The sequence below is a fragment of the Euleptes europaea genome, chromosome 14 (genome assembly GCF_029931775.1).
Source record: "Euleptes europaea isolate rEulEur1 chromosome 14, rEulEur1.hap1, whole genome shotgun sequence".
In the NCBI taxonomy this organism is placed as follows: Eukaryota; Metazoa; Chordata; class Lepidosauria; order Squamata; family Sphaerodactylidae; genus Euleptes; species Euleptes europaea.
This window is the reverse complement of record NC_079325.1, coordinates 16,560,279-16,587,064: the sequence shown is the minus strand read 5'-3', so window position 1 is coordinate 16,587,064 and position 26,786 is coordinate 16,560,279. Positions and strand designations below refer to the sequence as shown.

The window sequence follows — 26,786 nt, the reverse complement described above, 5'->3', positions numbered from 1 at the left end:
GGTGAGGGACTTCAATGCCGTAGAGTCCAATTGCCAAAGCGGCCGTTTTCTCCAGGTGAACGGATCTCTGTCGGCTGGAGATCAGTTGTAATAGCGGGAGATCTCCAGCTAGTACCTGGAGGTTATACTAAATAATTGATACGTGTGCTGACCAACGTTAGCTTAGAAATGATCAACAGCACCACAGCTCAATCTTACAGATACAAATTTAAATAAATTTAAATAAATCTTAAAATCTTTAAATAAATTTAAATCTTTAAATAAATTTAAATAAATCAAGTAAATAGCAAACAGCTTGCAAAGCCTAACAAACGGCTGAACAAATCAGAACGTCCAGGGACACCGGTAGCTTTCACTGTCTAGTAGTAAGCTATTTACTTGACTGTAAAATATAGTGATTTTTACCTCTGCATTGTATTATTTGAGATTTCTTTGCCTTACACTTAGTGGATATAAGATTTATTTAAATTATTTAAATTTGATTCTGTAAGATTGAGCTGTGGTGCTGTTGATTACTTCTAAAGTACCTGGAGGTTGGCCACCGTCAATCCCGCTCCCACGACCAACGCCGTCAACGGCTGACGTCCCGGCGCTGACGTCACGCCGCCCGGTTCGACCGCTGACCGCGGCACGCGCCTCCCGCCGCGTCGCCCCCTTTTCCTATTCTCCCGCTTCACTCCTGGCGGAAGCCCCGCCCGCTCGGGGCTCGGCCCGTCACTTCCGCCCGCTCGGCCCCTCCAATATGGCGGCGCCCTGTGGCTCCTCACAGCTCCCCGCCGCCGCGTCGCCGCTGAAGATCCCCAAGATGGAGGTGCTGTCTCCCGGCTCGCCCGGGGCGCTCAGCGACGGCAACCCGAGCCTCTCCGACCCCTCCACGCCCAGCGGCGCCTCCCCGCTAGGCCCCGCCGGCCCGGGCTCCGTGGCCGCGGCGACCTCGACGGGGGCCGGGGCCGGCTCGGGGGGAGGCGGCGGCGGCGGGGGCCGCGGCGGAGCCTCGCCGTCCGTCTCCTTCTCGCCCGGCGGCACCGCCACGGCCGCCGCCTGCCGGGGCATGTCGTGGACGCCGGCCGAGACCAACGCGCTGATCGCCGTGTGGGGCAACGAGCGGCTCGTGGAGGCGCGCTACCAGCAGCTGGAGGGCGCCGGCACCGTCTTCGGCAGCAAGGCCCCCGGGCCCGCCATGTACGAGCGCGTCTCCCGCGCCCTGGCCGAGCTGGGCTACGAGCGGACGCCGTCCCAGTGCCGGGAGCGCATCAAGGTACGCTGTCCCCACAGGGGAGGCTCCGCAGGCGGAGGAGAGGCGCTGCCCGGGCCAGGCTGGCGGCCGCCGGGCTTGTCAGGCGTGGCCTGGGGGAGGCTGCCGGGACGTCCCGCCGGGCCGGGCCCGCGCGCCTTCCCGGTGGTTCAAAACATTGCCCTTCTCTCGCCAGGATCTCTGTCCACGCCCTGCGGTGCTGCCGCAAGGGGCTTGCGCTTGCTGGCAAACCCATCTCCTCGTTGGTTCGTGTAGGTTATCCGGGCTGTGTAACCGTGGTGTAACCACGGTTACACAGCGCGGATAACCGACAAGAACCAATGAACTCTGACCGTGAAAGCCTTCGACCATCTCCTTGTGTTCTTTAATGTCTCTTTGCAAGTCTTGCGTGGTCCCTTGCAGGCAACTTGCCGTTTGTGTACATCCTGGTTTTGGTTGACGTGGTGATGATTTCTTTAAAAAAAAAAAAAAAAGCATCGGGCCATAAATTTAATAGTCTTCGTAACAGGAAGAAAATCCAGCACTCGTTCAGAGAGACCTTGTAAGTTTTGCTGTGGAAGAAATGGGTGTGCGTGCTTTGGTTTTCTCTGTGACCCGATCTGTTGCTTTTGCAAAAGAGTGGTAGCTTACAATTTAAACTTGAAGGTAATTCGCAGTGGGTAGCCGTGTTAGTCTGTCTGCAGTAGTAGAAAAGGGCAGGAGTCCAGTAGCACCTTAAAGACTAACAAAAATATTTTCTGGTAGGGTATGAGCTTTCGTGAGCTACAGCTCACTTCTTCAGAAAGCTCATACCCTACCAGAAAATATTTTTGTTAGTCTTTAAGGTGCTACTGGACTCTTGCCCTTTTCTACTAATTTAAACTTGGTCGGCCATGCGATGTAGGTATGTAACAAAGCACAGCTTGTTGAGCAGAGGTTTCAGATTGGAAGCTGCCTTTGCTTTTTGTAGCCCCAGAAGGTGTGTTTGTGTGTGTGTGTGTGGGGGGGCAATATCAAGAAGTTCTGTACACAGCTGTGATCTTAAAATAATGAGCAACAAGTTCGTCTAACATACGATGGTAAATGTAGCCCAAGTAGTTGACTTAAGCAGTTCCCAATAGTGAGCATGCTGTTTGTGGGGTTGACTTCAGAGCTTTTGGAAGCATCTGCCAATGTCCTAAACTTCCAGATAATGAAGGATCTTGTGTCAGTCATCTGATTGGGTTTTCTGCCAAATTACAGGAACACTGAATAGTTCTGGAAAGTCACAGATCATGTCTTTAATTCTAAGTTGAACAGAACGCAAATGCTAAATGGTTGTTAATTGCAACATGAATTAATTTCCTCATTAAGGTAAAAATGCTTTATGGCATCAATGTAAATCTGTTGGTTAAGGGTTGTAGTCTCCATGCTGATCACGACTGATAAAGCAGTGTTAAAAATCACAGTGGAAACAGCTTTCCTTATTTTTCCATTGGGGATTGTTGTTTCTGAGCGAGATTAGGCGCTGGGGGGAGATCTGTCACTTTTTTAGCTGATAGTTTTCTTTATCAAATGGGAAATTGTGGAGGCAATGTGTGGTGGTGGAGGAAAGTGTGTTAAACTCACACCTGACTTATGGCAACCTGGTAGGGTTTTCAAGGCAAGAGACGTTCGGGTGGTTTGCCATTGCCTGCCTCCATGTGGGCAAGGTGATGTGTATGCCTTACGTTCCTCTTTATTCTTCCACCATCCTCTCTACATGCGGTACTGTTTCTGTATTTGCTTACTGAGTCATTGCCAGTAAGGGTAAATTCTTTTTATATAATTAATGAAAACAGGTAGGGAAAGGGCGCACTTGGATGGAATCTAGCATGTGCTTTCTCCCTCTAGCTCATCAGATTGCTGACACAACAGGTCGCTTGTCTATTAGTTGGAGTGGTGCAGAAGTATCAGCAACTCATCCAGGTCCAACCCCCTGCTCAATGCAGGATCAGCCTAGAGCAGAGGTTCCCAAACTGTGCTCCAAGGAGCACTTGGTGCCTGCGAAACATCTCCAGGGCTCCATGAAGAGATTGGAAAGAAAAATACTACTGTCATTCGGTTTAGTATATAGGTGCTAGGTGAAAATTAGTGCTCCGTGACGAATTTCTCTCCTGAAAAGTGCTCCATGACTCAAAACGTTTGGGAAACTCTGGCCTAGAGCATCCCTGACAAGTGTTTGTCCAGACTCTGCTTAAAGAGGGCTCCTCCTCTCTAGCAGCTTCTAGCAGTTGATCTGATCCATAGGTAGAAGCAGATTGGCTTCTTTTGATCAGTCTTTTGTTACGTGTTCTCTGTGTGTATGTGTGTAAAGTGTTGTCAAGTCGCAGCCAACTTATGGCGACCCTAGCAAGGGGCTTTCAAGGCAAGTGAGAAGAAGAGATGATTTGATATTGCTTTCCTCTGCAGTCTTCCATGGTGGTCTCCCTTCCAAGTAGCAACCCTTCTTAGCTTCTGAGATCTGACAAGACTGGGCTATACCATGCCACCTTCCCTCCCATGTATTCTGGATAGAGATGTAAATTTCCCTTGGAAAAAACAGAAAAATTGGGAAAAAATTGAAACCCATGCAATACTTGATGTCCTATCAAACATAAACCAATTTTACTGCTTTAATAACTGAAAATTCATATTTATAACTTAGCATGTATGGAAAGCTATAAATGCCTTATTTTTCTACAAGCAAAACTGCAAATATACCCAATGCTTAAGAGGAAACCGCAAGCTGATGTACCCTATGCTACTTTAGCCCATGTACCTTAATGTTTGCTATCCGAAAAGTAAAAAAAATAGGAGTTAAACAGAAAACACAAGCTTTGTGTTAAGTAAGATATATATGTTTGGTCAGGAAAAAAAGGTCACACAAAGGGTCTGTAGTAATATCTGTACAGCTAGATGTAGTTCTAGCTTGATGCTGTCCACTTTCTTCTGTAGCTATGGGTTAGAGAGACCTCAGCTCTCAATGAAACTTTCAGTTTTCCTCTGAGGCTTTGGAGCAGTTTCTGACCCATCTCCTTCTCATCTTTCTATCAAGGTAGGGCAATAAGTTACTTGGACACCCAATCTGTGGGTATATGTACCAGAGTGGTTTGAGGGAGATGTGAAAAGGTGAGCCACAAAAGAAGGGTCAGGTCAAAAGGGCCACAGAACAAATGAAAGCCCTGCATGCTGCCCTCATGAAGATCAGGTATCCTTCTATGTGTAGGAGTGCATCTTGTATTTAAGAGCTGTATATGTCTACATCATGCCCACCTTGTCTTTAAAAGCACTTCACTCATTCTAAAAGACAAAGTATTTCACAGGAATATTTTCTGTGTGCGGATGTCAAGTGCCATCAAGTCGCATCTGACTTCAGGTGACCCCATAGAGTTTTCAAGGCGAGAGAATAACAGAGGTGGTTTGCCATTGCCTTCCTCAGCATAACAACCCTGGAATTCCTTGGTAGTCTCCCATTCAAATACTAATCCGGTCGGACCCTGCTTAGCTTTTGAGATATGGCTAGTCTGGGCTATCCAGGTCATGGAGTTTATAAAGTGCTCCCCAAAGTTTCCAATTTTTCCATTGGAAGAAGAGAAGAAGCCTCAGGCCTATATTTCCCCCCCTCAACCCCCCCCCCAAGCCTTCACATCTCTAGTCCTGGTCAGCTTTCCCTTTAAGGCAATGGTTTTCAAACTGTGGGTTAAGACGAACAGTGGATTACTGTATTTTGTACATAAATTGTGGGACTAAAAGGAACAGGGTAAGCTGGAAGAACTTCTAAGAGGCTCAGTGGCACATTTGAATTTGCCTCTGCATAAAGTGTGAAACAGCCATGAAATACAGCCTTTGTCTCAATGGTGGTATACTGTATATTGATTACATTTTAAACTTGTTCAGTATTAATGGATGTAAATTTCTTGCAGTTTAAGTAGCATGGAGTTACATCTCCAGGAGATGCAGTCAGTTTAGAAACGGGTACCATTTCAGAAAGTTTGAGACCCATTGTCTTCAGAGTTTACTTGAAGCCTGATTTCAGTTGGGGTGCAGTTATTCCAAGTTGGGTATCCTCTTGTTTAACACACAGGTGCTTTTTATTAGTTTCACTGTTTCAGTCAAACCTTCATTATTGAAACATAAAGCCATTGGAGTATATATTCCCAGTCTTTCAGAGAGACAGTGCTTACAGACAGAAGTGTTTTTCCCCCAGAGTAAATACAGTAAGTTATTACTACTGTGAGATACAACCATGGGGATTGAAAGAGGTCTGAGGAATTGTGGATAGATGTCATTTTAGCTACAACTCTGTGTGCCAAGCGTCTCAGTAGCATCATTGCAGATGGACAAGGGCTCCTATCCTCAAACTTGGTATGAAGATGGATCTAAATAGAACATCTAATGATGTGAGTTTTTGCTCAAGCTTACGGTGGTGATGAGGTATAACTTGGAGGACAAACAGAGCTTTAAAAAAACTGGTAGTGTTCTGTCTCAGTTTTAGTATCATCACTACATGTGAGTGTCCACACTGCATCTTTTACCAATATATCTTTAGATGAAAGTTTTTGATTTAATTTTCAGCTTAACTGTTCTTACAGCTGGACTTGCTCCATCACGTTTGTTTTATAATTCTATTAATACTGTAATAAACGCAGTTTAATCTATCCTTACACTGTCGCTTCCAAGTTCTTAGTATCTTTGCTGGATTCCAAAGCTGTCATTAAGAGATTTGGTTCATAAGGTGAATCCAGTTTGCTGCCAGATACTGAGAATGGTATAGCAAGCCATTTACCACTGGGTAGATGTATGGAAGTAACAGGTATATACAGTAGAACACTGGACTTGGAAAGGCCCAGTCTGAGATCCAAGCTCAGACATAGATATGCTACAGCTGATGGGTAAGCTCAGACATAGATATGCTACAGATGATGGGTAAGCAACTCCCTCGTGATGCTTAGGAGGACGTGTGGCAACTTCTGGAAGGCCCCGTTGCTATACTAATAGTGCATTCCTAAGAAGACTTACTCCAGTCTAAGCCCTTTGAAATGAATGGGCTTAGACTAGAGTAACTCTCCCTAGGAATGCACTGTAATTGTGTTGCTTGGCATGTCAGTGGTGCCCTTTCTAACAGTGTAGATTTTGTGGACTTTGTGTGAGGTGCTTCCGGATTCATTTCGTAGAGAAATCTTGTGAAAGTGCATGGTATAGCAACTTACTCTTAACATCTCTCAAGTGGATTTAAATGCTGTGTTTGTGCCTTGGTTTGAGGTCAAATAATGCCAGCAGCTGAAGGGAATGCTGTATAATCTTCATTTACTGTATCTTTAGTATTAGTTGTGACATACCGGTAGGTAGAGATTGATAAACTTTATTGACACACAGTGCCATCCTAAGCAGACTAAGATCCTTCCAAGTCCATGGAAGTGGCTTTAGGAGGGTATCACTCTTAATTTTCACCATTTTCAAGTTCTCCATCTGAAGGGCTGTTGACCCTCAACTGGTTAACTCCAACAGTATTTTATTGCTTCCACATGCAACTTTAGAGAGGAAAATGCATATTTTGCTTCTCAGTCATGGGCATTTTTTAAAACCTCTTTCATGACTTGTACGTGGGCTCAAAGAACACAGTGCATACACTTTAATAACAGAAAAAATCAGGAGACTCTAACTAAAAGGTCTTCATTTAGCTATCATAGGGATTCTTCCTTTGTAGGACGATGATCTGGGATGAGGCTTTGCTTGTGGGGATTTGTTGTCCTCCACTCATGAGGTAAAATTGCTCAGTTTGGCTGGCTCTTTTACTTTCTTTCCAGTTTTGTCAGTGTAGGGACTACCATGTTTCCCCTTCAGCCTTTTAAGGGACCCGTGCATTCCATTGGTGTCGGAAAGAATTTGATTAGCTGCTGGCTTTTGTATTCTTCAGTGGAAGACACCATTTCCCCTTCTGTTTCTTCACAGAAAAGCACACGTGCAAGCAGCACCACCCAACCTAATTTGATGTGCAACACATCTTGCAAAAGATATGGTAGAGGCCTTGATGTTATGGCCCGGGACATCTGACTTTCCTCTTTTTCCACCCCCATCCTTTTTTTCCCTCCTAATGTTAGAGACCCAAGAAGCTTGCATACTGTGTTACTACCGGTATATTTCAGCTCATCTTAATAAAATACATTGAACAATTTTTTGGCTTTGGATTTTTCTGTGGATCCCGTGATTTCCTTTAGCGCAAGTGTGGTATGGGCTTACCTCTGAGTGAGCTTTGTTAAACACAGAGGGTCTGGCTTCTGTGTAAATGGGCACAGGATTATATCGTATATTGACAGTCTCCTTTAGGGGGGTTCCGCACTTGTATTCCCAGCGATGTATTAAGAGTTTGAAAATGTTTTTAAAAATACTGTTCGCACTTTCTATGTATTCCCACCGATGTATTAAGAGTTTGAAAACGTTATAAAAAGTACATTTCACACTTTGTTTGGCCCCTTTAGCTGTGAAGACGTCTTCCAACCATTTATAAGTCGTGGTATCCAAAAACCCTTTTAAAGCAATGTTTTTTATAACATTTTCAAACTCTTAATACATCGCTGGGAATACATAATGGCGGTAACCCCCTAGGATGTATTATGTGGCTCTGAAACACTTGCATGAGAATTCAGCCCTCATGGTTGAAGGAGCTTGAAAAAGCTTTGGCCAGACTAAGATCAAGGAGACAAGTATGCACACTTTCAAGGGAAAAGTAAGATTGTGGTGTTCTTGTTTTTTAATGGCATTTTTACTGTGGTTTTTAGTTGTAAGCAGCCTCAAGCAGGAAGAGGCAGCATAGAAATATTCCAAATAAACAAACAAACAACGATGATTCAGCATCTAACTTTGATTTTGCTATATCATTTGCACTCTTCAAAGCAGTTATATTTTCAAAAACTATGCTTTAATCAAGCAACACCTTGAGTAATGTGTGTGTGTGTAAAGTGCCTTCAAGTCGCAGCCGACTTATAGCAACCCCTTTTGGGGTTTTCATGGCAAGAGACTAACCAAGGTGGTTTGCCAGTGCCTTCCTCTGCACAGCAACCCTGGCATTCCTTGGTGGTCTCCCATCCAAATACTAACCAAGGCTGACCCCGCTTAGCTTCTGAGATCTGACGAGATCAGGCTAGCCTGGGCCATCCAGGTCAGGGCACCTTGAGTAATAACGAGAGAGAAATCCAAGATGCACAAAGTCAAAGCAATGGTCAGGTCTGTCCTTCCTTAAAATGTATGTATTCGGAGCCTGCGAGCATCTTGTTCCTTTGAAGAAAACATTATCTTAACAGAATCATTTCCCCTTATATTGAACAGCGATTATCTGACACACATTCAGCATTAATCTAGGTTTAAGGCAGCATCCGTGATAAGCCTTTGCTCTGCCTGTTTTACAGAATATGAAAATATGCTGCTTGCCGCTCTGCGCAATGCTAACATGTTGATCTTATCTGATACTTGATTTAGTGCAGATAATTTAATTAACGTTCACCATTTGCCTTCCTGGATGTAACTTCCTTTTCTTTTGCCTGGGAGAATTAAAGTGATTAATTTTCAAAGGAACCAGTAGTTACTTAGCTAACACAAATTAGGGACCCTGGGCTTGTTTGCATACAGCTGTCTGCCTTGGGATATTTGATTTCATTTTGGTTTGCCATGCTTTTGAGCATATGCAGCTAGATACGAGTCCAACAGCACCTTAGCTGTTCTACTGGAGACCAACACAGCTACCCTCTGAAACAAGCATATGCTGAATCACTGCTCTGGAACTGCTAGATCCCTGTCTTAAATTACTCTTGGGTAAGCAGATAATCACATGAGTTCTTCAGCAGGTATCAAACGTGGTTGCTCACAAAGACTCCAATTTCCTATTTTGTGCCCATGTTTTTAGGGAGGTTTTTGAAGGATTAGTAACGAGACTGCAGGTTACTCCCTTTTATTTGCTATGTAGCCTCTGCGTAGAAAATACAAAGGAAATTACAGAGCCCTTTGGACCGTCCAGATAATTGCTTTCAGTGTATTGGCTGTGTCTTGGAGGTCAGAGTGTCACTAACCAAGTCTCTAGCGGACTTTAGGCTGTAAAGATATTTTGAAGTAAGTTCCACGGAACTCAGAGGGACTTCAATGTAAATGTTCTGAGGTTTGGGCTAAAAAATCACAGAAATAGAAAAACAGAAAATATTTTCTGGTTAGGAAGTTGAGTATACTTGCAGCTACTAGAGCTGCTTAGGAAAGAGCAAAGCAGTGAGGGGGAGAATAAATGCTAATCTTATTTCCAGCAGACACTGAAAGGAATATTAAGCCTTCCATTATTTAATTTGGAAGGTTTGGATATAATGATGACCACTGGTCAGCAATAAACTCTTTTAAAAATGCCATGTTTGGATCAGCAGATATTAAGTAGATGAGGCTGTACCTAGACAGTCAGAAGCTCAACACCAGAGGTTACTGTGTCTTTTGTTCTCAGTGCCAGGGAATCTAAGCATGTGAGATGAGTCTCTCTAGATAATTTCTAGGAAAGAATGAAAGAGGAGACCTCTAGCACTTGTATGTGTTTTCATTGGCCTGGGAGTCTGTATGTCAACCCTTTCTCCCACCCTGTAAGTGTAGCAGAACCTATATTGTCACTGCTGTGTATTTGCTTATCAGTGTTTGGGAGTGGAGTCATTGGAATGGGGAATGTCTGTCATTTGCAGCCTTTGTGCTTCCTTAGGATCAACTTCTCAATCACCTGAGGGCAGTGATTCTCAAACTGTGGGAGAGGCCTGCTCTTAGTGGAGCATGGGAAGACTGCTGAAGTGTGTGTGTGTGTGAGAGAGAGTGAGAGTGTGTGTGTGTGTGTGAGAGAGAGAGAGATTGATTGATTGATTGATTACAGGGAAAAGAGGATCCTGAAGTGGGCAGATCCCTTCAGTGATCCTCACTGGGTTTGTTGGATTGTATTGCAGCTGCCCTATCACCTCAACCTGAGCTGGAGAAAAACCCCAGCAAAAGCTGCTGCTTTGATCTAAGGAAGATTTCCCATTGTGTGATTTAGGAGAGTGTCATAGGGATGCTGTTCTATGCCTCTTCTAATGACAGTGCTGGATTAGTACCCCCCCCTTACATGCAGCTTCAGGCTGCACAAAACTGCATATGGGCATATTCACCTGTGGAGCCCAGAACACTGTTAAGAGAACCTTAAGGGCAAGAAGGGGTCAAGTAGGCTCAGGGGGTAAGTGAAGAGTTTGAGAAACAATGCCTTAAGGCAGGGGTGGGGAACCTTTTTTCCGCCAAGGGCCATTTGGATGTTTATAACATCATTCACTGGCCGTACAAAATTATCAACTTAAAAATTAGCCGACCAAGCCCCAAGCAGGCAGCTGCCCCAGATGACCCCCCTCCCGCGTGGCTGGCAGGCAGGCATCCAACTGGTGGAGCACTCTGTTGCACCAGCCGGGCGTTGCACCAGCTGGCCGTAGCCATCCAGACGCATGCTGGAGTTGCTCCTGCTCTGCATGGTCGGGGCTAGATTCTACAGCCAGCTCCTGCTACCTCCGCCTGCAGAGATGAAATAAGGACACACTGACTAAGAACTCACGCCCCGCCCCCACGCGCATTCTGGCCCTGCCTCCTTTAACCCCTCCATTGTTGCCACTTCCGCCCCCAGCCCTCTTGTAGTACAGAGGGAATATGTTTCTCCATGGCCTGGGTGGGAAAGGGTTAACACAGTTTCTTGGGTGGCCCTAGCAGCTAACGACTCTTCCGCAAGGGGGGAAAAGGTTCCTTTTCTCAGCAAAACAAACTCACATCTGCCTTGAATAGAGGCTATTCCTGTCCGCGGGAGGAGGCTGATCACTAGTCTTAGATCCTTCTGACCTAGAGATATGCCAGGACCCACAGAGGACCAGACCAAATGATTTTGCGGGCCTTAAACGGCCCCCAGGCCTGACGTTCCCCACCCCTGCCTTAAGGAATCAGGTTGGTTGACTCAAGTGGCCTTGTACTCTCCTTTTCCCCCATCACCTCAGCCAAGGACGAGAGTGACTGGTGGCAAGCAAACCGACTTTATGTCAGTTCTGTTTACAAATTGAACATATGAAGTTTTCTTATAGGTGGGTTTGTCTAGCCCAGTGTAGTATTGCCTGCTGTGACTGGCAGTAGCTCTCAGGCAGGTGCCTTGCTATCTGAGATCCTTTTAAGTGGAGGTATCAGCGGCAGCACCTGGGGCTTTGTGCATGCTAAGCTCTATCACTGAGCTGTGACTCCTCCAGGGACGTTTAAACACTTTTCTTAAATTAGGTATGGTTTTAGTCCCCAAGGTAAACAGTGTTTGGCCTATGCTGTTGTAGTCTTTCCTTGAAACATTCAGAACTGAAGACAGAGTAAAACAGGGGTGCTGCTGGTTGGATGTAATTTGGCCAATCTTACAACGATTGCTTGAAAATTTTCAGATTTCAAGATGACTGAGTGTCTTGAACTTACCTAGCCCTACTTATAATAGGGTGTGTGTGTGCCGTCAAGTCACACCTGACTTATGGTGACCCCATACGGTTTTCAAGGCAAGAGACGTTGGGAGGTGGTTTGCCATTGCCTGCCTCTGCGTGGGCTGAGAGAGTTCAGCAGGCTTCATGTGGAGAAGTGAGGAGTCGAACCCGGTTCTACCAGGTTATACTCCGCTACTTTTAGCCACTACAGCACTCTGGCTCTCTCTCACAGGGTACCTATGGGGAATCCTGCAGATGTGTTCCTGTGGAGAAGCATGTGCTGATAATAACTTTAGTTTGTTTGTAAACCTCTACACTCAGCCCTGACCTGGATAGCCCAGGCTAGCCCAATCTCATTAGATCTCGGAAGCTAAACAGGGTTGGCCCTGGCTAGTGTTTGGAAGAGAGACCACCAAGGAATACCAGGGTTGTGATGCGGAGCCAGGCAAAGGTAAACTATCTCTGAATGACTCTTGCTTAGAAAACCCTACAAGATAGCCATATGTCAGCTGTGACTTGATGGGGGGAGGAGAGAAATACTTTGCAGCAGCTGGGGAAAAGCTTGTTCTTACCTTCAGGGAGGTGTATTTTGTCAGCAGTAAGTTATAGGGGGTTCAATCCTGTGGTCTGCTCATGCAGGGATCTTTCCCTCATTACCCTTCCTCCCTGCAGCTCCTTCCAGACCCAGGAAAGTTGAGTCCCAGGGCTGGAGACCCACGTGGACTGGTGGTGGAAAGTGCCGTCAAGTCACAGCTGACTTATCTATGTAACCCCATAGGGTTTTCAAGGCAAGAGGTGTCCAGAGGTGCCAGCCTGTAGCAACCCTGGAGTTCCACGTGGACTAGGTGCCACCTAATCACCCTTTCCTTCCTCTTCTGCAAGCATCAGCTCTGCTGACACAAGAGGAGAGTGATTTTTGCCATCTTCCCTGTCCTTAGTTCAGCCCTCTGACCATTGTGGCTATTAGTCCTTGAACCCCATGAGTTTTGGGGTGTTTTTTTTGTTTTTTGTTTTTTTCCTGGAGAGGAGATCTCTGTGCTTGGGTTAAAAAATTGTGAATCCTCAATACGATTTCATTTAGTCATATTTCTACTGTATCACTGTAGCAGGAAGCGAGAAGAGACACCTTCAAATACTAAATTGACTCCCAAACATTTGGAGAGGTATTTGCAAGCATTGACGCTCCCAGGAGACTGTCATCAGCGTGTATTAAGATTTGTTGGCTAATTATGATAGAGACATTGTTTGTTTTAGCTTAGCTGTTAATAAAACCGTTTATCCTTGCTAATGAATCTGCATTAATGGCTGAGATATTATTAGGTTCAACTCTCACTAAGACAGCCAAGCAAAAGTATTTGAAATTTAGGGGATTTAGTTCTGCTGACCTCCCAACAAGGCATGCGTCCCACTACTATTCATGTAGTCTAAGTCTTTGCAGTAAGTTGATTGTGTCCCATGCTGGAACTTATCAGAAAGAGTGGAGAGGCATAAAATCAATTTTTACTTAAACATTTTGAATGTGCTTATCACAAGTGTGTGCGCATATCTTAAAATTTTAATCATCTAATTGAAATGTTTGAGGTCCAATGTGAGAGAAAGCGCCAAATGAGACTGTTTGATTCAGAACATAATAAAGGGTGACCTGATTTCGGCCCTTCTATTTGAGATGGACTTCAATGCATTCCTTTTTTTCTTTCTTCTTCTTCTTCCAGAGAATTGGGATCCTTGAAGGAGCTGGTTGGGGTTGATAGTTTAGTACCCTTTTGTTTTTTTAATTTAATTTAATTTACGTTATTTACAGTCTACCCGTCAAGGCAGATTACACAACGTGATACAGCCAATAGGATGGTACATCTAATAAACAATGTGAGAATGGCAGTATTTTGAGGTGGAGCTGTCATCTGAATGAAGCACTAAGTATTCAACATGACATGTTAAACAATGCAGAACATGGTATTGCATCAGTAGTTTGCTATAAGGCCCACTGGATGTTTGCAAAACATCGTCAAAAGTAATTTTGTTGAATAGGATGAACTGGAGTTAGGAAGGTGAAAAAACTTCAACCTCATAACCTACTTGGCTGAGCTCTCTAGAAATGGGAGGGGGGAGACTCCATTCCTCTGTGCTGTTTTCCAAAGTTCTGTCTTAGAGCTGGCATTTTTGGTAGTTACAGTAGTTTAGTCACTCCCAGGCCTGTTGTTTCAGTGATAGTGAACTTAGGGAGCAGCGATTTACATCCGCCTCCCAGAATTTGCAGGCCCGGCCAAACGTAATTTACTTCTAGCCAGCAAATGATTTCTTGTTCTTCCCTTTTTTGCTCTCTTCACTTCTCCAAAGCAGCATAATGAAATTAACTATAATTAATATCTTTCTCCCCAACTCTTGGGATTCCAACTACCAGGAAGGGCACTAGTTGATTCTTATCATGCAGGGTGGGGACAACATATGAGCATCAGCAGCGTCTTGGGGGCAGGTGGGGAAGATGGTCAAGAGTAACCTTCAGGGCTTCTTTTGTCAAAATCAAATTCCATGCTACTGAAGGGGTGGGGGTGGGGGGGTAGCATAGGTCTTGCAGCAGCCCAGCCAAAGCATTTACAAAGCTTTACACTTGTTCTGCATAAATATATGGTCCTAGCGACCACACGAGATATCAGAACAAGGATGAAAGTGGCTGAAACTCCAATTTAGGATGCCAACACCGCTGCAGACCCTAAGCTAGAGCCTGGACATGAAGGTTTAACGTTTGATTATTAGTCCTGACCATCTTAGTACTGTGTGTTAATATTTGAGCGTGGGAATTCGGAGCATTATTGATTTCACCTTTTTTAAATTTCAGCAGCTTCCCAAGAGACAGAGTGAGTTAGTAAGGATGCAAAATATGTAAGTAATATATTTTACTAGCTCAAGAGTTTAGGCAAACAATTAAAAAAAACTTCTTATGTTTTCTTACTGGAGCAAGGGATGATCCAACTGTCTGCTTTTGGTGACTTCCTGTTTCTGTCTCTGTCCCCCTCCTTCCCCTAAACTTCTCCAAACTATGGGCAAAACAGTAGCTATTTTCACTCCTCCCTTTGTTAAAGGTGTCCGTCTTATGGGCTTGATGGGATCTGACTGGGATTTAGTTCTGCCTCTTTTACAGCTAGTTTGGGGGGTTGCGAAGGGCCTTGGCTGTAAAGAACAACAAATGAAATCACTGTTTTAAATCGATGCGCTCATCCATGTCTTGTCCTCTTGTGGTAAATACGCAAGTGAAGGCGCTGTATGTCGCAAACCGTAAATGACTGTGAAAGTTCAGCCTGGCTTTAAGGCTGCCTGGTAGTATCGTATTTTGGAGCTAAAACGGTCCAAGTATGTGCGATGAAGCCATTGCTCAGGTGAAATGAATGCATATCATATTGAGCAGTCTTGGTAACAGAGTATTTTATTTAGAGCTTATTTATAGCCCGCCTTTCACTGAGACTCAAGGCGGATTACAGAGTGCAGACAAGAAAATGCATTCATACAGTATAGGTAATTAAAGAAACAACTTGTGCTGCAAATCTTTGTTACACAATAAATCACAGCAACTATGGCCAAAAGCTATTAAAGAATAATACCCATATACGTTATAAGTGTGTATGTATTAAATTAGAAAATAAGAAACACCTGGTTCACTTCATCAGTCGTTATTGTTATCACAAGAACTTTATTGTGGCAATTACTTTTTTTAAAACACAAGCCTTTACATTTGATGCTGGGAACCTTCAGGTTGTTATATTGCATGTTGAAGACATACGTGCTCAGATACTTATGCTCAACCAGGTGTTTTTCTTATTTTCTAATTTAATACATACACACTTATAACGTATATGGGTATTATTCTTTAACAGCTTTTGGACATAGTTGCTGATTTTTCATTCAGCATAGGACATTTAACAGACACTGCAATGGTATAAACGTAACGCATGCACGCCTTTTGTGTCTTAGACCCTGCGCAGGTGTTACAGCCGGGTGAAAGAGCACGGAGTGGGCAAAAGGAAAAGCAGCTACACTTTTGAACAGTTGGAGCAGGTGTTTGGCCAAGGAGGATGGGACTCTCAACCCTGCCAGCCTGTGCTTATAAACAGTAGCGGCCTGTATCAAGAGCTGGAGTCGGACGGCAGCACCATGGAGGATTACTCACAAGACGAATGGGGGAACCACAGTCAGGATCTCCATTGCTACCAGTCGGGAGATCCCGACTTGGGTAAGAAGCATTGAGCCTTCTCCAAACACTGGCGCTCTTACTTGCTTGTCCATCTCTATGTGTGTCATTGCTAGTACCGTAATGCCACGGCTACTTGTAGCACACAAAGCTGGTTGGTTTCCCCACTCCTCCACATGAAGGGTGACCTTGGGCTAGTCACAGCTCTCAGCCCCACCTACCTCACAGGGTGTCTGTTGTGGGGAGGGGAAGGGAAGGTGATTGTAAGCTGGTTTGAGTCTTCCTTAAGTGGTGGAGAAAGTTGGCACATAAAAACCAACTATTTTTCTTCTTCTGTATGCAGATGTGCAATAAGCATCCTGTTCTTTGCATGCTGCTGCTAGTCCTGTTCACACGTTGCAGTGAATGCATGTACACCTATGCGTAAGAAAGAGACAACGAACATTCATTTTACAAATGAAACCAGGGACCAGTACCCAGATAAATGTGGGTTTTAAATCACATGTTCAGCTGCACATGCGTTGAATGTAGCGTGAAAACGCATGTATGAAGGAAAAGCAAATGTACACTTTAATATAGTACATTATACTATGAGGAAAGGTTGAAGGAGCTGGATATGTTTAGCCTGAAGAAGAGAAGACTGAGAGGGGATATGATAACCATCTTCAAGTACTTGAAGGGCTGTCATATAGAAGATGGTGCCGAGTTGTTTTCTGTTGCCCCAGAAGGTTGGACCAGAACCAACGGGTTAAAATTAAATCAAAAGAGTTTCCATCTAGACATTAGGAAGAATTTTCTAAAAGTTAGAGTGGTTCCTAGTGGAACAGGCTTCTTCAGGCGGTGGTATGTCCATATGTTGCGAGAAAAGAGTATGTACATCTTAGGTTGATTGTTTGGAGGGGGTATGTGTTGAATGAAATGCAGCCCTTCAATCGCTATATGTCAGCTGAAATTATAACAGTTACTTGGCACTATACCTTCTGTGACTCAGTGACTTCTGGGTCCTAATGCAGCTGTTTTTCCTTGGCCTGTTTTGAGGTATTCCATCTAGATATTAGGAAGAATTTTCTAACAGTTAGAGCGGTTCCTCAGTGGAACAGGCTTCCTCAGGAGGTGGTAAGGGCTCCTTCCCTGGAGGTTTTTAAGCAGAGGCTAGATGGCCATCTGTTAGCAATGCTGATTATATGTCCTTAGGCAGATCATGAGAGGGAGGGCATCTCGGCCATCTTCTGGGCATGGAGTAGGGGTCACTGGGGTTGGGAGGTAGGTAGTTTGGAATTTCCTGCATTGTGCAGAGGGTTGGACTAGATGACCCTGGTGGTCCCTTCCAACTCTATGATTCTATGATTGTAGGTGCATTCACTGTAACTTGTGAACAGGGGTACTGTGTACCTTGATGATGACATTTAGGTATCTTGAAAATAGCACAGTGTGACAGCACAGAGAATAATTCCTGAAGTTTGTCGATTTGGCTCTCGGTACACATATGCATGTTTAACCTCTGTGCTCTGTTTTCCCCATTGCCTGATCTTCTATAAGCTGTCGGGAATCAATTGGAAGGTTTCCAAAGCTTCATGTGGGCATTTCTAAGGGCCAGTGTAAACATTTTTTTGAGATGGTAAAATTCTCTCCTTGTGACTGTACCAGCTCAAATTCAGAGAGGAAGTAACTAGAGTAAAGTAAAATAGCCCTGGTGTGGAAAACTGAAATTACGACATTGGAAGGTTTCAGAGGATTGGATTCGACACTTAAGAATTCTGCTAAATATACAATAAAATTGATTGGGGCTTCTTATGATATTATCACAGTGACTGTAACAGCAGCTGCTTCTGGGTGGATGGGTTTTGGGTTCAGTATTAGGTGGAATAAGGTTTGGTGCATGGGGGATCTAAATCTCATATGAAGACATTTGTTATGAGAGTGTTCTTCAAATATATTGAAGACACAATAACATCTATGAACAAAAAGTCATTCAGAAAGTGACTTTTTCAGTTACATTGGCTTTTAGCAAAGTTGCTCAAGAGGAATGTGGCTCTAATTGAGCGAACTATGCACTAATCTAAAGAAATTAGCTAAAGAAAAATTGTGGGGTGGAGTAATCATTCAGGTTGGATTTGGGAATTTTTCTAAATAGGTTACAGTTGCATGTTAAAGTCACAAGGCTTTGGCTTGTTTAAAACTATTTATGCCTTACCTTTTTAGACGAAATGCCAGCAACCAAGAAATCGTTGAAGATAAAGCAGGAATCATCTGAAGAATCACAGTAAGTAGCTCATGAGTGCCTTGCCTTTGAATTGAGGTTTTTAGATGTAGCCTACAGGAGCAAGATATTTGAAGCTCCTAAGAATCCTTTAGACTGTCCTCAATCACAGGAAAACTTGCTCTAGTACAACTGAGCTTTAACCTCTAATGCATGCCTACTATCAGATGTTATTTGCAAAGTCAAATTTTGGCACTGTTTTATCATTTTAATTTAGGGTTAATCTCTCATCCCATTTCCCTTTAAAGACTCCTCCTTCCACTCTAGCTGCCAACCTTCAACTGCCACACTCAACTTCTGCTCTCCCAGGTCAACAGTAGAGTTCTGTTTGAACCCCCCTCTTAGTCAAGGTTCCCAGACTGGAATATTGCATCAGCAGTCCATCACAGATGTCGTTTCAGTTACCCGGTGGCAGTGCTGTGACTCAGTAGTAGAGCATTTGCTTAGCATGCCAAAGGTCCCAGATTCAGTCCCTGACATCTCCAGTTAACAGGCAGTCGTTGATGTGAAAGATCTCTTGTTTGAGACCCTCCTTGAGAGCCACTGCCAGTATGAGTAGACAAAGATGACTTTAACCGACCAAGGCTCTGACTCAGTAGAAGGTGTTGTTGTGTGTGTGTTGTCTCCGTATTGATAAGTTAGAGAGATCCTGCTATTTGTAGTGTGGTAGAACAAGAAGTAGTCTCTGGAGCAGGTCTCTAGGATTCATTCGCTAGGATTCATTCCTTAAAACCAAGCTTATAGTCCAAAACATCCTTTTGCTACAATAATTTACAATCTCTCTCGTTCCTATAGTGTGTCAGAAGTTCCTGCTTATGAATATTGGTGTTCTGGTGGTCTTACAAACCTAACATCATGCTTTTGTTTTCACTTTTTTAAGGAAACGTGACATGATGCAGAATATTGTACAGATCTTGGAATCCGTCCAGTTAAAATGGGAGCTGTTTCAGAGCTGGACAGACTTCTCTAGGCTCCACCTTTCGAACAAACTGGCCATTTTTGGCATTGGCTATAACACGCGGTGGAAGGAGGATATCCGTTACCACTATGCCGAGATCAGTTCCCAGGTTCCCCTTGGCAAGCGGCTCCGGGAGTACTTCAACTCAGAGAAGCCAGAGGGCAGGATCATCATGACCAGGGTACAGAAAATGAACTGGAAGAACGTTTACTACAAATTCCTAGAGATCACAATTAGTGAAGCAAGGTGCCTGGAGCTGCACATGGAGATTGACTGGATACCTATTGCTCACTCCAAACCGACTGGTGGGAATATCGTCCAGTATTTATTACCGGGGGGGATTCCTAAGAGTCCCGGTCTGTATGCCATTGGTTATGAAGATTGTCACAGGAAACCACAGTCTCCTGATCACGAGGGCAGCTGCCAAGACCCCGAGAACGAGACTCTGGGGGACGCAGACATGCCTTTATCTCAAGCCTCTCTCAAAGTGGAGATGTCGTCCGCCCGAATCATATATTGTTACCTTGGTATCGCTGAGGTCAGAACTCTCCAGCAGTGTCTGTTCTTGCATTTTCAGGCAAACACCAAAACCTTCAGCAAAGAGTGGGTTGGAATCAATGGTTTTTTATCTCAGAACTGCATTGTGGATCCAGGGGTTTCGCCCAAATCCATCTACATCAAATTTGTGGAAGTGGAGAGGGACTTCCTTTCCGCGGGGTCTTTGGTAGAGTGCCTGGAAAAAGCCATTGGATACCCGTTGAAATTTAACAACTGAAATCTCATCCTTCATAAGGATCATCTGGGCTTTGTCTCTTGCGTGGCATTTGGACACTTTATGGAATCTTGCAGGACGCGTCTGGGTGAAGTAAGCCTTTTTGTGTGTGAAACTGAACTCAAAGGGAGGGGGCACATAAGCGCACACACGCACATGCAAGTGTGGTTCACAAAAAGTGTAACCCAAATGAGTAAAATATACAACTTACTTGCTTGGGTCATTCAGCTGGTTTTGTAAAGAGGAGACTCTGAAAGGGAGCCCCTGTAAATAAAATTGACTGTTGGTACATTCCACATTGGACAAAACGTACACTTTGCGTTTCATATGAAAAAAAAGCTGTTTTCCACAATGTCTCATTTTTACACATCTGTCTATATAAGTGTTATTACAGTTATGTAATAAATAAGCAATAGATAATGGCGAGTTTAAACTTGGAGTCACACAAGACTGTTTTTCAGTGCCACTCTTAGCGCCTCTTGTATATAATTTAGCATTTTCATGTTTTTTCACCCATCATGTGTTTTACTATTCCAACCAGTGTTGCCTGCAAAAAAATTTCTGTTTCTGTGATGTATCCCACTTAACTAGTAGTATTGCCATATCAGCATTTTTTTTTATGTTAAAGTAATCTCCAGCCTTTTTTAATTTTATTTTAAGTTGGCTTCTTTTGTGTGGCAGTGAAAGTAACTCAACTGCTGGGAAGCATTTTTGGCAGACCATGCTTTATCAAATACAATCAAAGCTGTGAGAAGGGGTGGGGCCGGGTGGGGAGGGGAGGGGGAAGCTACGGACCAGGGGGATACTAAACGTTTTTAAATGCCTCATCAAAAATGTTACTATAAGCCCCATTTCGCTGCTGGCAAGTGCTGGCTTTTTTTAATTTCATTTAAAAAAAAAAACACCTCATTTGATCAGTGGAAGTTGTGGCATACAATGAATGTGTCGATCCAAATAAAAACAAATGTGGATTTTCAGAGATGTGTTGCTTGCTCAATGATAACCATCTTCACTGGATTGATCTTCCGTGGCATTTTTAATAAGCTTGTTTTTATTTTGAAATGTGTATCTTCCCAACAGTGCTTTCGAAAAACCTTAGGGTGAATTAGAACATAGAGGGTTTTTTAAAAAATTCACATTATCTTAATAAAAATATAACATTTGGCTAATGAAGCGGCAATAAATTCTGGATTGAAAAATAGTTCCCACATGCTTCCTACCATCATAGTACAATCCTAAACAGAAGTTTGTAATTCTTATTAGGGAATGGCGCTATATGTTTGCTGTAATTCCGTGAAGTTTATAACACAACAGGCCTGTCAGTTCCGCAAGCATGTACAATCAGGCCGACTTTGGTCAATGTTGCCAATTGAAGCAGGCACCTGATGATCTTAACACACAAAGAGGTCCAACCGTCAGAAGATCTTTCCTGAGAATCTCTGCACCCATGATTTTTGCTTTTGCTGTTGTGTGGCAGAGGAAAGATGTGATGCATATGTTGCAAGAAAAGGGTATGTACATCTTTGGTTGATTGTTTGGAGGGGGTATGTGTTGAATGAAATGCAGCCCCTGCAATCGCTAGATGTCAGCTGAAATTATAACAGTTACTTGGCACTATACCTTCAGTAGAGGTTGCCAGTAGAGAACTCGCTGAAGCTTGTGTGTGTTTTATTTTAAGCATTTGTATCACACCGTCTCCACCAGAAAACTGATTCTTGAGGCACCTTGTAACATAATAAAAAAGATTAGACATCATAAAACCCAACTCAAAAACAAAGCTGCAAAGGTGAAAAACCGAATAAAGGCAACCAATAATTTATAAAACTAGCCATTTAAGCAGGAGAGGGACTTGCCTACTTTCCTTAAAGGGGACATGTACCATGCTGGAGCTGCTGAGTGAGCATTGCTGGTGTAGACGGTCAAAATGAAAGAAGGCGGGGATGCATTATCTCTGCCAACAGAAAGAAAAGCTGTTCTCCCACCACCACCTTCCCCCCCCCCCCCCGATATACTGGGTACCAAATGAAAGAATGCATGTAATGAAGAACTTATTTCCCACACTGGGGGATGGGGGTCCAGTCTGCAGAGGCTTTCATTAAGCTGACTCAAAGCTAGCTACTAGAGGTAAGTTAACAGAATATTAAGGATGTCTACAGTTTCTTTGAGGAAATGTTTTCCACGTTTTATTTCAAACAATAAAAAGCAGCAAGTTTCTTGCTATTCTAAGAAAGGGCATACCTGCAGAACCCCTTTCATTTTTAGAATTGATATTTTATTAGTTTTTAAAAAATAATTGTTCTTCCCCAGTGCAATTTTTAATGCACTTCGCATACTGGAATTGACTTCCTATCTGTTTCTGAACGGTGAAGTATTACTGAAATGTTAGATTGCAAACCAGACTTGAATTGTTCATTTTAGCTAATAAGATCAGTGTTGTCTCTATCCACGAGGTTTACATATATTAGCAAACTTGCAAGTTTGAGTATGATATGAAAGCAAGTACCAGACTTTCATAATTTTTGTCCAGGCCTTAAAGCCCCCTGTATATTGGATCACATAGTTTTAGGGCAAACATACTCTACTGCAGTTAGGCAAGAGAGCTGAGGTACTCTAGTTAAGAACATGCGCTTTGAGCTAGGAAGTCTTTGAAGAAACTCTCACCTAAAACTTGCATCTGCTGTGTGTGTGTGTGTGTGTGTGTTAAGTGCCGTCAAGTCGCTTCCGACTCATGGCGACCCTATGAATCAATGTCCTCCAAAATGTCCTATCTTTGACAGCCTTGCTCAGGTCTTGCAAGTTTGGTCTTCCTCTTTTCCTGCTGCCCTCAACTTTTCCTAGCATTACTGTCTTTTCTAGTGACTCTTGTCTTCTCATAATGTGACCAAAATACGATAGCCTCAGTTTAGTCATTTTTAGCTTTTAGGGTCAGTTCAGGCTTGATTTGATCTATAACCCACTGATTTGTTTTTTTGGCAGTCCATGGTATCCATCACACTCTCCTCCAACACCACATTTCAAAGGAGTCTACTTTCTTCCTGTCAGCTTTCTTCACTGGGCAGCTTTCACACCCATACATAGTAATAGGGAATATGATGGCATGAATTAACCTAATCTTGGTGGCCAGTGACACATCCTTACACTTCAGAATCTTTTCTAGCTCCCAGTCTCAATCTCCTTCTGATTTCTTGGCTACAGTCTCCCTTTTGGTTGATGATGGAGCCAAGGAATAGAAAGTCTTCAACAATTTCAATTTCCTCATTGTCAACCGTACAGTTGTGTAATTCTCCTGTAGTCATTACTTTTGTCTTGAAGTTCAGCTGTAGTCCTGTTTTGGCACTTCCTCTTTTAACTTTCAGCAGTAGTCGTTTCAAATCCTCGCTATTTTCTGCCATTAATGTATCATCGGCATATCTCAAATTTTTAATGTTCCTACCTCCAATTTTCACTCCACTTTCATCTAAATCTAATCCAGTTTTCCTAATTATATGTTCTGCATATAGATTGAAGAGATAGGGAGATATAATGCATCCTTGTCTAACACCTTTGCCAATTGGAAACCATTCTGTTTCTCCATATTCTGTTCTAACTGTTGCACATCAAAACAATCAGATGTCATGGCATCTGCTAGGTGGCCTAATTCTGGTTCTCTTTTCCCCCAATCTGGAGTTTGGAAATAAACACATGAAACTGCCTTATACTGAATCAGTACTGTCTAACCAGACTGGCAGCAACTCTAAAGGTCTTAAGTGGGTCTTTTTACATCACCTACTGTTTTAACTGGAGGGACTATGGCTCAGTGGTAGAGCATCTGCTTGGCATGCAGAAAGTCCCAGGTCCAATCCCCGGCATCTCCACTTTAAAGGGACCAGGTGACATGAAAGACCTCTCTCTGCCTGAGACTCTGAAAAGCCACTGCCAGACTTTGATGGACCAAGGATCTGATTCAGTATAAGGCAGCTTCATGTGTGATCCCAGGCGTTGAACCTGGGTCCTTCTGCATGCCAAGGAGATGCTCTACCACTGAGCCATGGCCTCTTCCCACACAATACTACGATACTGACCCATATTACCCAGCTTGGTGTAGTGGTTAAGAGCGGTGGTCTGGAGTGGTGGAATCTGATCTGGAGAACCGGGTTTGATTCCCCACTCCTCCACATGAGCGGTGGACACTAATCTGGTGAACTGGATTTGTTTCCCCACACGAAGCCAGCTGGGTGACCTTGGGCAAGTCACATTCTCTCAACTCCACCTACCTCACAGGGTGTCTGTTGTGGGAAGGGGGAGGGAAGATGATTGTAAGCCGTTTGAGTCTCCCTTAAGTGGTAGAGAAAGTCGGCATATAAAAACCAACCCTTCTTTTTCTTCTACTATTACAGTGTGGATGTGTTCTGGAAATGTGAATAATTTCAAATGCTCGAGGTCTATGTGAATGCTAAGTATTAGTGGGGATTATTGTTCAGTGGTAGAGTACATTGCTTAGAGTCTAGAAGGTCCTAGGTTTAATTCATGGTATCTTAAGTGAAGCCCTGACCTGGATGGCCCAGGCTAGCCTGATCTTGTCAGATCTCAGAAGCTAAGCAGGGTCAGCCCTGGTTAGTATTTGGATGGGAGACCACCGAGGAATACCAGGGTTGCTGTGCAGATGAAGGCACTGGCAAACCACCTCTGTTAGTCTCTTGCCATGAAAACCCCACCAGGGGTCGCCATAAGTCGGCTGCGACTTGACGGCACTTTACACACATCTTAAGTGAAAGGATGTCAGGTGCTAGGAAAAAGCTAGACAGACCAGCAATCCTGACTGTATGAGGCAGCTTCAGATACATGCAGGGTATATGAATGCAGTATCTATTATTACGTGATCAATTATCAGGTGCTCAGCTCTGCAATATGGGGCAGAACAAGGGCACAGTAGCTGGTCCTAAGCTGTGCTGCCAAGGAGGTGTGAAGGGTAGCCACTCAAGTCCCTGGCCTGATGGTAAAAGGCTGGTATCTCTTGCCACTCATCCAGTTGTAGTGCCAGGGATTGGTGTTTTTTTTTTTCTTCCAAGGAACCTCCTCTTGAAGATTTGAGCCAGCTGTGACCTTCTCTGCCACTTGGCCTTGGACAGGAAGGAGAGGCCCAAACTGGGAAACCTCAACCAAGAACACCAATGGATCGTAAGAAAAATGTGCTTTTTTGTGAACAATAGTAAAAAAAATACACTTCTAAATATCAAGCAATCAATCATTCCATAAACACATTCTATAACATGTTATTTGATGGGTATAGTAGAATGCATGTTTTTTCAATCACACCTTCAACTCTCCAAAAATTATTGTTCTGGGGGCTGGCTATGACTTGTGAGAGGTTTCAGAAGACTCTTGATATTTCCCCACTTTGGCCAGCAGAGGGGGCCCTGAGTAAAAAATGTGGCTGTGTTCCAACCCTTGGAGGATCATATGAAACAGCTGAACTGAGATAATTTCAGTTACCGTAACTTTCCCCAGATGGTAAATGCTCGGCTTACTTTAACACTATCGGAGCTGTGCTATTCCCTCTCATGCACCTTATCTGTCAGCCATGTTTTTACCTCTATCCTTCCTTCAAGGAGCTAATGACCACTCACATAGATCTCCCTCTAGCTTATCTTCACAACAGCCCTTTGAGGCAGGGTATGCTAAAAGTGACTGGCTTAAAATCACCAAGTGAACTTCAGGGTTGAGTGAGGGTTCGAACTTGCATCTGCTCAGTCCTAATTTAACTGCTACACCACACTGGTACCCAACTCAGCTAACTGCAGAAGAATACACATGAAGCTGCCTTAAACTGAATCAGACCATCGGTCCACCAATGTCAGTATTGTCTACTCACACTAGCAGTGGCTGTCTGAGGTCTCAGGCAGAGGTCTTTCACATCACCTACTGCCTGGTCCTTTTAACCGGAGATGCCGGGGATTGAACCTGGGACCTTTTGCATGCAAAGCAGAGACTCTTCCAATGAGCTACAGTCTCTCTGGAGCAGCTGTAGAGACAGCTTCTGCTGTGAACAAACCAAATGCTATGCAGGTAATTAATAATCGCTGTTCAGGCCAGTGGCTTACTTGGCAAAAGTCTTCGTTTTGGAATTTCCTGGGAAGAGCCAAAAGATACATACATTTGGGGAGGGGGTCATGGTTCAGTGGTAGCCTATGATACTATTCAGCATTCATATAGAGCTTGCGTATCTAAAATGATTCACACATCTCTGTGAACTGGAGATACTGAGGATTGAACCTGGGACCTTCTGCATGAAAAGCATATGCTTTTCCCATGAGCTATAGTCCTTTTTCACAATTCTATTTACTTACTTCGTTTATACACCACCTTTCTCTTCAATGGGGACTCAAAGCATCTTACACCATTATCCACTCCATTTAATTCTCACAACAACCCTGTGAAGTAGATTAGCCTAAGAGTTTGTGACTGGCCCAGAGTCACCCAGCCAGCTTCCATGGAAGAGTGGGGATTCGAATTTGGATCTCCCAGATCCTAACCCGACACTCTAACCACTACACCAAATTTTTTTTGGGGGGGAGAGTTTCCCCCCTGAGTATCACATTTCATACAGGAATGCAAAGGGGCATAGGGATGCCAGCCGCCAGGTGAGACTTGGAGATCCCGTGGAATTGAGTTTGGAGCAGAATCTCTTATTTGAGCACCTATAATCCAAATAATTCTCAACAAATCCTGCCCTCCCATCACTACCTATACTTTTTTTGTGCTCCACCATGACAGCTTTGCTCATAGGGATGCCAGCCTCCAGGTGGGACCTAGGCATCCCCCTGAATTGCAGCTCCTCTCCAGACTACAGCGATCCATTCCCCTGGAGAAAATGGATGCTTTGGAGGGTGGACACTATGGCATTGTACCCCAATGAGGTCCCTGT

General features: G+C 43.9%; 1 protein-coding gene across 3 annotated transcripts; it reads left to right on the top strand.

The window, feature by feature from the left end:
- Positions 1 to 733: 733 nt before the first annotated feature.
- MSANTD2 (Myb/SANT DNA binding domain containing 2) lies at positions 734 to 19,986 on the top strand. 3 transcript variants are annotated; one of them, XM_056860423.1, is made up of 4 exons: positions 734 to 1,258; positions 15,676 to 15,934; positions 18,095 to 18,155; positions 19,033 to 19,986. In XM_056860423.1, exons 1-4 carry the CDS (start codon positions 743 to 745, stop codon positions 19,883 to 19,885), a joined length of 1,689 nt encoding a protein of 562 aa, XP_056716401.1. In that variant the 5' UTR covers positions 734 to 742; the 3' UTR covers positions 19,886 to 19,986. The 3 variants fall into 3 exon arrangements, with proteins under 3 accessions (XP_056716401.1, XP_056716402.1, XP_056716403.1); XM_056860424.1 differs by having other exon boundaries at positions 742 to 811; XM_056860425.1 differs by lacking the exons at positions 18,095 to 18,155; positions 19,033 to 19,986 and adding an exon at positions 14,546 to 14,589 and having other exon boundaries at positions 742 to 1,258; positions 15,676 to 15,846.
- Positions 19,987 to 26,786: the final 6,800 nt, after the last annotated feature.

Bases quoted from the DNA above. Each gene is read 5' to 3' on its own strand.
- MSANTD2 (XM_056860423.1), top strand. From the start codon at position 743: ATGGCGGCGCCCTGTGGCTCCTCACAGCTCCCCGCCGCCGCGTCGCCG. The intron at 15,935-18,094 runs GTAAGAAGCATT...TTACCTTTTTAG, and splicing joins GTCGGGAGATCCCGACTTGG to ACGAAATGCCAGCAACCAAG. The intron at 18,156-19,032 runs GTAAGTAGCTCA...CACTTTTTTAAG, and splicing joins GAATCATCTGAAGAATCACA to GAAACGTGACATGATGCAGA.